The sequence below is a fragment of the Motacilla alba genome, chromosome 3 (genome assembly GCF_015832195.1).
Source record: "Motacilla alba alba isolate MOTALB_02 chromosome 3, Motacilla_alba_V1.0_pri, whole genome shotgun sequence".
NCBI lineage: Eukaryota > Metazoa > Chordata > Aves > Passeriformes > Motacillidae > Motacilla > Motacilla alba.
Genome location: NC_052018.1, coordinates 23619395 through 23631406, shown reverse-complemented (window position 1 = coordinate 23631406; position 12012 = coordinate 23619395). Strand labels below are relative to the sequence as shown.

Genomic DNA, 12012 nt, shown 5'->3' with positions numbered 1-12012 from the left:
TCTCTACAAAAACCTTTGTGTTCAAAGTAGTCTCCCACCTCCACTCCTTTTCCAGACTGAAGCATTCTTGTCTCTTCAATCACATCTTGTAAGAAAACTATTTTAAAACTTCAGTCAAGCTCATTGCCATCCTCTGGCAACATTCCAAATATAACCATGATAAAATGCTGTCATTCCACTATATGAAGTTTTATGTTCTATTTAATTTGATTTTTGACTACTACTGAGGTAACAATACCATGAAAATGTCTACTGCAAGTACCAAAATGCAATAATCATCTTTCTGATATGCTTAAGAGGACTACTTTAAACAGCCTTCTTTACACCAGCAAGAATTTTATTCCCTTCAGTCTTAGCTTCTTAACAGAACTTCTTCCATTTTAAGTAAACTCGTTTTTAAATTTAAGCATTGTCATAGAATTTCTTTGGTTTGGTGTTCCAGTGTGAACACCTATACTGTAGACATACTTATGAAAAGGTTCTCTGACAAATTTGAACAGCACTCCACAAACCAATTAAGACCAAGCAATCACTAACACACTTGGTTTCGCACTGCACTTCTACAGGAGTCACCAACCCCCAGTCTACACCAGAAAGCTGATAATGTACTATTACCTTGCTGAGATAACATTTCAGAGTTTTTCTGACCATTTTGAGAATAGGTTCCACTTGCTACTGAATGAAGCAGCTGGTTAATCAAGCAATCTTTTTTAGCAATGCTAAAACTTCAACTCATAGGAACTCTGCATGATTTGCCTACACAAATTATCAGGTTTAAACTAAGTTTCCATTCACACAGGACCATAATTTTATGGGTACATATTATTCAGTCCTTCCTATTTACATTGTTCCAGGGTTGAATGAACTATCTTCTATCTTCTGCCTACCAGTGTCTGAGACATGGATGTACTAGACATATAATGTAGTCAGGCACTCTGGTTCTCTTATTATAAAACCCCAAAATTTCTATGTATACTAGCACAGACTCATTTTAATTTTGTACTGCCTGTGCCTCATTTGAATAACCCCATGAACAGTAGGAATATTCATTACTATCTCTTATACAAGTTTCAGTGCTCTTGACCTATATTTTGCCCAAGGATATGATATTCTCATGAATTCTGCTTACAGTATACACCAATTTAAGCTGTATGTTCTTCTGTACCCTTTGGCATTTACTTTAAACTAAAGAGCAGAAGAAAAAGATTACAGAGAAGTTCAATCATAATTCACAGCTTGGGTCCTGCTCTGCAATAAAATACTTCTATTTCAGATGACTCTCCAAGTTCCAACAAACTTCATCTTCTAAGTCGTGTACCAAGACCTTGCTTTGGTCAGAAAATTATAACAGGGAAACTTAGAAGATGCTAGCCTTCTCTTTCCTACCAAACAACCTAAGTTTTCCCTCTAGATGCTTTCTCTTGTCTTCATCTTTTGTTGCTGTTATCCAGCAAAAGTTAAAGTTTCTTGAGGCTTTTACACCTGGATTTCAAAATTCCATGATGTCCCCTACAGTATCACATGTCCAGCTATTTCAATGCCTCAGCTTTCTACAGTGTTCATCTACTCAATGCTTTCCAGCAGTGCAGAGAAGACTCTTGTGGTGGAACTGCTATCACAGAAAGAGTATTTCTGTATGACATCTCCTAGACTGTCCCCTGTAAGGCACTCTCATTCTTCCATTGCTGGTAGTACTCATCTGGACTTCTATGAGGTCCTTTTTACTACAGCACATCCAAATCATCAATAATATATAGTTCATGTGACTAAGATTTCAAATTCTGTATTTATATGCTTAGCCACCTGAAGAGCATATTCAATTTTATAACAGTACTGAATTCATCATCACTGTCACACTTTCAAATAGCACCAGGTCCCTGAAAGACATTTTCACATAAATAAAATTTTGCATCACCCTCATTTTCAGGAACTTGAGGTATTTCTTCTTTGGTGTTAAAGCTGGCTGGGTTGTGTGACTGTAACTTCTACATCTGTTATACTTTAAAAAAAAAAAGAAAAAAAAAAGAAGAAAACTCCTGTGTCTGCAGATCTGCATGAATTTCTTTTTTGGCTAGTGGACTTGCATCACAAGTTCCCAGGCTGTACTGGCCTACATTTAGGTGTCTGTAGGGCATAGATTTGCCCTCCCTCCTTGCCCTTTTTTAAAAAAACAAGTCCAAAATATTTGCACTTACCACTACCTCTCCACGCATATGACAACTGGTATAGGTAAGGTCCTCTTTACTTGATTTATATTTTACTTTCCATCATCACATTGATTTATCAATTGGAGTCTTTGATACATGCATATTCATAAACTGTGTTTTTACCCTTCATCTGAAATCTTAGTTAGGCCTCCCACGCACTTTGTAAATTCAGAGAAGCAGCTATGGACTAGCAAATGCTAAAGGACTGGTTGCACAGAGGAAATTTGTCTTCCATTTTTTAAAAAATCAATTTAACTTTTTCCATATGGTAGAAGAGAATCTTCATGAAGTTTTGTTCTGAACTTGCCAAATATCTTAAAAACCAGAATACATATGGATCTTTTTCTTTCTTGCTAGGATTTATTCTGTTTACAGGATTTAACTACAGAAACAGTACAATGCCCTTGATGAAATGTACTTTTACCTATGAAAGTGGAAGAATTGTATTCAATGTAAGTATGGCATTCACTGTCTATACATGCTATCTGAGAGCACAGGAGTAGAACTGTTAACAAATATACTATGAAATTACTTCACATTATTCAATTTTAAAGAGTTTGCATTTTATCTTTTTGTGTAAGTCACATGCTATATAATAGGAACAACGTCATAGAAAAGTTATCATTTACTCACAGATTTATCACTATTTCAAGTACATTAATAAAACAGTTTCTGTATTTAAGTTTTCCAATTAAAAAATACTAGAAAATTATTAATAAAATACTATCTCTGAAATAGGCCACATTCATTATAACCACAAGTACTCACTTTTCCACCCAGAGCACAGAAACTATTTTTACACCCATGTTCTGCGCTTTCTTCCAAGTAGTCAAACGTCCGTCTTTGAAGACTACATGAGTCACATGCTTGTTCAAAGTTTTTGAAACCTGCAGAAATACACAGAGAGCTCATATTTAAGTCTGATAATTGGAAAATGCTAATGACACCAGCTAGCGTAGTCCATTTTTAGTGTGTACACCACTAGTGTAAAAATTTATTCTAAACATTATGTCAAGGACCCTTTTGATCTTTCCCAACTTCACAAGAAGCCTCAACCAATCAAAACTCCAGTCTCATTAGGGAAGCTAATGCAGGCTAAAGGGATGGAATAGCCCCTGGTTTCCAGACTCCTCTAAGTTACCATTTTCAGCTCCCTGCTCTAGATGTATCACTAATTCTGCAACATTTTATTTATATAGTGCAACATAATTTCTTATGCAACAGCCAGCCTAGAAAGCAGATGCCACCTATCCAAAGAAATAACAAAACATCTTTTAGGCAAGGAAACTCAGGCTTAAAGGGTGCAGCTAACCTGACTTTTTAAACTAATTTTTCATCACTAAAAATCACTTTTAGTTTTGAGGGAAAGGCTATTTACAAACTAAAATTATATGAGAATGCTTTAAAAACGAGAAATACAGAAGATTAGAAGTCAGCACAAGTGATCAAATTTTCAGTTATCAGCCTCCATTGACAAGCAATGTTTTCAGTTCTAGATACTCCATTTTTCACAAACAAGGCTTCCTTTGTGGAGACTAAGCACCCCACACAGAACTGCTTGATCAGTTGTGATTGTTGATGTGATTACGTCAATAGAACTAATTTTTTACTGCAGCATCTCCCCAGCCAAATAGAAATAGCTCCATAACTTTCTGTTGTACCATCAGTTGTATCATTATACTTTGCCTACAGCATACTGGGTTTGTGTTTAGCTTTAAGAAAACTATTTAGCTTTTCCAAACATTGCTGGTGGCAAGCTGATTATGACTTCTTAGAAGACAAAACCCCATGATACTTCAGTATCTAGGTATAAAATGATCCACTAGATTCTTATAGAATAAATTACTACTCCAGATGCAATTGCTTACTCATTTTTGCCAGTATCTGACTCACAGCCCATGTCCTAAGGATGCTTGATGTACCTTGCCTCCAAATCATGGAGGAGCACCACCTTACACCTCCCTCTCACCTTTCCCATCTCCTCCCCTTACCCTGTGCATCTTCTGCTGCTCAGCTGAACTCAGAGATATCAGAATCAACAATCTAGCAAAAAACTAATTTAGAATTTAAGTTCCTGACACAGTGAACCAAGCCAGTTTAGTACCACGTGCTCAGCCAATAACAGGGAAGTGCCTGGAACAGAGAAGGGGCATGACCATGCCTATTCAGTCATAGGGATATACTAAATAGGCTCATCTGTATCATCTGCCTGCACCATATTTGGTTATTTTTACTCTTCTGAAGAATTTTGAAGCCTTATGCTTCTGCCATATTTTCTGGGAGAAAAAAGTCTTACATGATAAGAATAGAATTACACAGGTCTGACAGTACAGCATAGAAATATTTTTTGTTCTTTTTACTCGAGTTATTTATAGAGAGTTGTGTTTGCTTTATAACAAAACCAGTTACCCTAACTGTTCTGTCACACTCACTCAGCTTACCTCATACAGAAAGAGAGGACTTGGGGAGAGCAGCAAGATTTCCTAAATTATAGTAAGAGACATCTACACATGCCAATTTTAAAGAACACAGAGTCCACACAAGTATTTTTTTAGAATAAAAAATCTGGGCTTTAAAAATCCCCATGAACCAGTAACAATGTGCAAGAAGGGAAGATGCCAGTTTGACTTTGGTCTCTGGTTGAAATGTTACAGCTGGCAATTAAACATCTTTTGCACCTACAAACCAACTATATCCGGTATGGAAAAAAATCTGAAAAATACTGAAACTCTTAAGATGCATTTTTACTAGCACTTTCTGGAACTGATCCAAATTTTGGGAGAATGAATGGAAGAATAAAATGCCATGGTACTTGGGTTAGGAAACATTGTGCTAACAACAGAGCAGCTGCTTACGAGACAAAACAATATAAGATACATGCTTGTAAACCACAGGTTTTCAAGACTTAGATTTGCTTCGCCCACAGTCTGTGGCAAGCCCAATACTTCCCACGAGGAGCATGCTATCACATTAATATGCAAAGAGGTCTGTAGATGTGAAAAGGCTTTAAATGCATTTCCCATCTGTCAGTAGCAAGAATATTACAGCACACGGGTCTATTCTCAGGTCTCTAATTTTCTGCCTTCTTGTCCTTTAAAAACTCATACTAAAAAGAAATATATGTGACAAGTAGAACAAGCAAGCTAATTTATAATTATGATATTTCCTATTCCATTTATTTTGAAAGTCTTCTTACTTTTGCTCCCATATCAAGAAGCTGCTGTTCGAAGGTTTTTGAGTAATTTTCTGTTCTGTTAGATGACCAAACGTCTACAAAGGCAGAAACACCTGGATCAGAAGACAGAAAACAACACTTAATGAAGTATATACCATGGTAAAACTGGTTAAACTGCCTTTCCAATAAAAGTTTCTGTTATACATATTGCAATCAGTAGCAAATACAGCTTTTAGTAAACTGAGTGTCAGACTTTAACAGCAGAATTTTTTTTAGTGTATTTATGTCCCCTAAATTAATTGTAACGGAAATAACTTAGAAGTCTGACATTAGCTAACTTCCTACTTTATCTATTTAAAACACACTACCAGTTTAACAAGCAATACATTATCTTTACATGACTGCTCACCCTTACCATTATGTAATCACTTTGAATCTTCATAGTAGTTAAAAGTTTGAAAACCAGCTGATACAACACAACTTCCAGAACAAAATGTCATCACCACAATAGAATTATTCCTTGCCCAAACTCCCAGAAAATTTTGCAGAAATATTACTTAACAGTTTCCAACTGACTTCAATTCTCATTTTATTTATATTGAAACACCCCAAATTAAGTACATATAACAGGGGCTACTCATATCAGTTGCCACATGCAACTTGAGATATTCAGATTTAATTAGCTTGCTTCATCAAGCAGATTAATAAACTTTTCAAGGAATCAAGTCAGTCATGCTTGAGAATATCTTCAAGCAAGTAACTAAAGACAGAAGTATTGACAAGGAGGGATAAACAAATAAAACTCATAACAATCCCTTCATTAGTTTTACATAGAACAGGCACCAAAGTGCCCTACAGTTCCACTGGCCATGCCACTTTCCCATATTGAATGGCAAATCAGTAAAATTCCAAAAACTGAAGAAATGGCAGTTCACCAAAAACGACTTCATGCAAAGGCCAGACAAGTCTAAGAACTCACGAATAAAACCAAGAGTTTAATTTTAAAAGGGTCATCCTTAGCAAATATTGCATAATTATCTTAGCTACTAAGATAATTGAGCATATCTGATTAATTATTATGTAATCTCATCTGTCTTCTTGCTAAATGAAAACCAGAATAATGTTCCAATTATGCATAACAATAGAAATACTCTTATAAAAAATAAAGTATTTTTACAATTACTAGAAATATTTTTGACATACAAGAGAAATGTGAAACAAAGCACTTCCTCATGCAAAGCACTGGGAAAAATCTTATTATCAGTACTACAACTTCAGATATAAATGGAAGTTTAAGACAAGTCTACTTCAATGTGCTTTTAACTGTGTTCATTCTGGTACTAGACTGGGGCAGATTCTGCCAGAGTTGCTTTCTTCTTTGATAGTTCAGTTGTGAAAAACAATGCACTTGAATTTTTAAAGATAGTATCTTCCTCTTACATCAAATATTTTAGAACTTTCATAGCTAAAATTCTCCTAGAAAAACACATCGGAACATTTCAGTAAAGGTCTAACTAGGAATTTAAAGGGATGCTACTTCAAAACTTCATGCACTTGCAGCAGAATCAAAGGTGTATTTTACATACATAATAATTAGTCAATTTTAGCTAATCAAATATATTCCAGCAAAAGGCAAAGCTTTTTGCAGTTTTTATACAGTGGACGAAAAGGAAAACGAGGAAGAGCTTTGCGCTTTTTTGAACTAGAAGAGCTCTGAGATCGGTTCTTGTAAACGTCAGCCTCAGAAGTTCTCAGAGAAGGCGGTGATCGCAGAGGAAAATGGCCATGAGAGGGCAACTCAGCGAAGCAGAAGTTTTGAGACGCAGAAGAAAGCCACGACTGACCGGAGTAGGAAGAACAGAGGGGTCGGCGGGCCCACCGGGAAGCGCCCTACAGCGGCACACGAGCGGAGGGAGGCGGCCGCCCCTGCCCGCCCCGCTGGCCACGGAACAGCTGCCCGGGCACAGGCCACTTCCACCCGGGGCCGACCACCAGGCCCCGCGGCCGGGATCGGCCGGGTTCGCGGCGAGTCAGAGCAGCCCGCGGGGCAGTCCGGACACGCCGCCACCGCGGGCCGGGCCTCCGCAGCGCCCGCCACCCGTCCCGCCGGGAAGCGCAGGGGCGAGCGGGGACAAGGGCCTCAAGGAGAAACAGGGACAGGGGCAGCGCGGAGCCCGCGCCAGCCCGGCGGCTCCTCTCGGCTGCGCCGGGAGAAGGCACCGCACGGCGGCCGAGCCCGTACCTTTCAGCGCGGGCTCCATTGGCGGCACGGCCCGGCAGCTCGCAGCGCCCGCCACCGTTCAAACCCGCCTCCGCGCATGGCCCCGCCGCGCCTGCGCACCACGGCGGGGCCGCCCTGGTCGGAAATGGAGCGTGCTCGGCCCGGCCCCGGCCCTTTCCGGCGCCGGGGAGGCTTGGCACGGCCGAATGCTGCTGCAAACAGTGTCACAGAATTAATTAGGTTGGAAAGTACTTCTGAGATCGTCGAGTCCAGCCTATGACCCGACACCATTCTGTAAACTGAATGCCACACCCAGTCTTTCCGTAAACATCTGCAGGGACGGTGACTCCACCGCTTCTCTGGGCAGCCCATTCCAATATCTAATCACCTTTCCAGTTAAAAAATTCTTCCTAATATCCAGCCTAAACCGTTTGCCCCTGTTACAGCTTAAGACTATGTCCTCTCACTTTGTCACTAGCTCCTGGGACAAGAGACTGACCCTTAGGTGGCTGCAATTAACTTTCAGGGGGTTGTAGAGAGCAATGAGGTCCCTCCTGAGCCTCCTCCAGGCTGAACACCCCCAGCTCCCTCAGCTGCTCCTCACAGGACTTGTGCTCCAGACCCTTCACCAGCTCTGCTGTCCTTCTATGGACTTGCTCCAGCTCCTCAAAGTTCTTTCTGAATTGAGGGGCCCAGAACTGGGCACAGCACTTGGTGACCTCACCAGTGCTCAGTACAGGGGGACAATCACTGGTCCTGGTCCTGCTGGCCACAGTACTGCTGACAGAGGCCAGGATGGCATGAAGTTTTGACAAAGCCAAATACTGAGTGAATTTTCTGTGTGACCATTTGCCATAAGGAGTCCTAAAGAGGCTAAAATTCCTGAAGAATTTTAGTTTGTAGGAAAGTGCAGCCCCAGAGAACTGCTGGTCTCTAAACTCTCTGGTGGCCCTAACTGCAGTTAGGCCCTAACTTCTCACTGAAGTGAGAAAACAAATAACAGAAAAAGGCAGCAAAACAGGGGTTAGTAAAGAGCACTGTGAGACAGTATTTACATGTAAAACTTCTTGAGAGCAACTGTGCTATCAACTATAGTTAGGGAACCTTAACAGGAGCTGGCTTTGATGCTCAAAGGCTGGTGTGTAGCAAATGTGATACCAGAGGGAAGTTAGTGAAAAAGTAATGTTTTTCCCAGAGAAAAATGATAAAATGTATAATAAAATAAGGGAATTAGTGAGTGTAAGGAGATTTGTTGTGGGAAAGAAGGGGCACATAGAGGAAAATGATGCTGCATAGCTTTATTATGCAACTCACAGAGCTCAGGAGCTACTATATGGTTGTACAAATTGGTGCTGTTCTGAAATCTTCAATATGTAATGCTAATTTCATCATCTGAAAAATAATACAGCTGACATGGAAAAACAACAGAGATGCAACACAAGGATACTAAGTGATTTCCATATGAGAAATAGCTATTCAGACAAGGACTTGTCTTCTTGGAAAAGAAACGGTGGAAGGGGGATGTACTAGAGGTCTTAAAATCATGAGTATATGCAGAAGGTGAACATGGAGAGGTATGTTCCCAACAACAGCTAGTTAGTACCAAAAGACCAGATGGGGTCTTCTGAGAAGAATATTTCCATATTGTGCATCATGAGGCTGTGGAAGTATTCAGAGTGCTGGCAAACCGCACAGTTTCTGAAGCAAATCCAGCAAATTTATGAAAACCAGTTTAAGACTATCAAAAATGTAAAAAAACACCTCTCCCTTAGCAGAGCCTTGAACTGTATATTGCTGAACTCTGAGAAGGTACAGGAAACACTTCATGTTTTTCTTTTCTTTTGTTCTTTTTTTTTCCTGGTCATTTTGCACTGGAGAGACAATACTGACCTAGAAAGGTTTTGGTGTGGTACGTTATGCACATTCGTACTTTCATGGAGAGACTCAGATCTTGACTCCTAGGAGTCTACTGAGCAGATGGCTTTACTAATGCTTTTTAAGATCTGTTAATCTAGTATGTAATATTTTGGCATTGATACAGTTTGTTTCAGTTCCAGGGCATTGGTGATGCACTAGATCTGTGGCAAGTGTTGAGCATAAGTTCTTGGGTACTTCCTCTGCTGAATGTGTTCCTTTCACTTATGTATTCACTATGTGTATAAAGTAACCAGTCAATCTACATATATATGTTTGTTTTTGTTTACCTATCCTTTGTGCTTCTGTCAGTATGTTATAGGCAATAATAAAATATTTTTACCAAGGTTCTCAACTGTGCCTCAAGGAAAGGGGGTTTTGTCTAATGCAGAGTCTATAAACATTCATCAGAAGGCAAGTCCAAAAGTGGAGGTAGGGAAGATTTAATCATGCATTGAACACTCTCAATAAAAAACTCCACAGGCTATGTTTGAGCCTTTAGCTGAAAGGTGGTAGCAGGTTTTATAGATGCTAAAGGCAAATGTGCTGAAATGTGCAATTACACCTCCATGTTCTGATTCTACACTGGTAGAGATGATGAAAAGTAGTAATTGCAAGAAGATGTAATTCATTATCAGAGCAGACAAGGACTACTTATGAGAACACTGGGTTTGGGATGCCCACCTTTTTTATCATGGAAATGAATACACAGAATACTGAAACTGTCCAACAAATTTTCAGGTTTTTTTTTTTCTTAAACGCTTGTAGTTTTGACCTTAGAGTTACTTTAGGATTTAATTTAAGAACTTAATTTAGGAACTTAATTCTCAGATGGTGTCTAAACTTCCTCTGGTAGTTAATAGTTGTCTGTTCTTGTGCCAGTATTGTCATGCTGTCAGTTACTCCTCAGAGTTTATCATCGTCTAGTACTTACAGAATGCAACACTATATTTTTACAGCTGCTATTTTGCCAGTTTGAATACATCAGGGTGTTTTAGCTTTCATGCCACAATGAACTTCTGAAAATGACAATGAATGGGGCTTGCTAACATTAAGTAAACATAATGTAAATGCCCTCTAAATAGGCTTGTAATTTGGCTTGATGATATGTAATGTCATGGTGTCTATAAAGCTAGGAATATAGCATTAACTGTTATAGTGACATGATTTCTCAACAGTCAGTACTTACTAGGACATACAGGTTATAGAATGCTGTTCTAGGAAGAAAGAGTTTTACAGGTTAATTATATTGAGAAAGGAAGGAACTGTGAAAGTTACATTTCAGTTGACCTCCTAATCAAAAAGAAGTAATAGCTCAAAAAAAGTAAAAGCCCTATAAACACCTAAATGTTTCCCAGCCATCCAAAAAGTCTTGAAAAACTAAACAAAAAAAAATAAATCCATCAATGCAATAATTTTCCAGGTAAAATACAAAAAAGAGCTGCATTGTTTTGGTAATTCAAAATATTCCTTCTCAGCCAGCCCTTAATTTATTGATGTAAATTGGATGTGAACTTTGGGATGGTAATCGCAGGGCTATATCACAGAGACAAGTTCTCAGACACAGAGTTCAGATGGTGGAATCTGTATTACTCCCTGGGACTTGACATTAAGCATATGGAAGATTCCTAGAACAAATAAGGAGGTTTGCTATTATTAAGTAAAGTTAGATTTTGTATATTGATTATTGAGTAGTGTTTGTTTATTTGGTTGGGTGGATTTATGAGCCTATTTCCAATTTGTGCAAACAACAGCTTTAACTTTTTGTGTTTTTTTTTTTTTTTTAATCTTAAACTTCCAACTGTGGATTATGTTCCAGATAAACAGCTGCTTCCTCTAAGGTAGTAAATCCCAGTCAATCAGTTTGTGTATTTAAGACCTGAACACTTGTATGAAAACTGGAGTTATCATCTCTACAATGCTACTTGACCATTAGAGATGCAGAGGTAGGTGGGAAGAAGTGATTGGAGCAGGTACAAACTTGCATGCTGCCTTCATGGAGGAAGCTCAAGAAATCAGCTCTGATTGCCCACATTAACTGTCATTGTCTACTCTGACAAGGTAAACTTCTTGTTTTCTCGGTAAGCCTAACAGTTCTTGTCTGTGCCTTTTTCAGTTTGAATGTTGATTTTTAAAGCAGTATATAAAATTGTGCAGTGTTTTGGCTGCAGCGTTCTGTGCCATTAATACTAGACTGACAGATATACTTTACATACTCCACCCTAGGATCCTTTTCTCAGGACTACATAACTATTCTGTGATGAGCTAATATTTCAAGCTCATGAGCGTTGGGATTATAACTGTTTGTTTGTTAGTTCCAATTAACAAAGGAAACCCTTTCCCCTGGCTGCGCCCGCCATTAAACACGCCGAGCTGGCGCCACAGCGCCCCTGCAGCCGCGGAGGAATCACCGCACCTGCCCTGCCCACCGGGAGCCACCAGCGCCCCTGCCGGCTGTGGCCGGAACTGCAGTAATGGGTAAAGGCAGAGAGAAG

The 12012-nt window shown here is 39.3% G+C and overlaps 1 protein-coding gene across 4 annotated transcripts in view; it reads right to left on the bottom strand.

The window, feature by feature from the left end:
* Window positions 1–7715, bottom strand: part of MCPH1 (microcephalin 1) — a 123881-nt gene extending 116166 nt beyond the window's left edge. For all 4 annotated transcript variants that reach the window (XM_038131615.1, XM_038131617.1, XM_038131616.1 and 1 more), the window contains exons 1-3: window positions 7625–7715; window positions 5404–5495; window positions 2976–3094 (exon numbers count right to left, since the gene is read on the bottom strand). In XM_038131615.1, coding sequence (XP_037987543.1) covers window positions 2976–3094; window positions 5404–5495; window positions 7625–7643 — 230 coding nt within the window. In that variant the 5' untranslated portion in view covers window positions 7644–7715. The remainder of the gene's footprint in view (window positions 1–2975; window positions 3095–5403; window positions 5496–7624) is intronic.
* Window positions 7716–12012: the final 4297 nt, after the last annotated feature.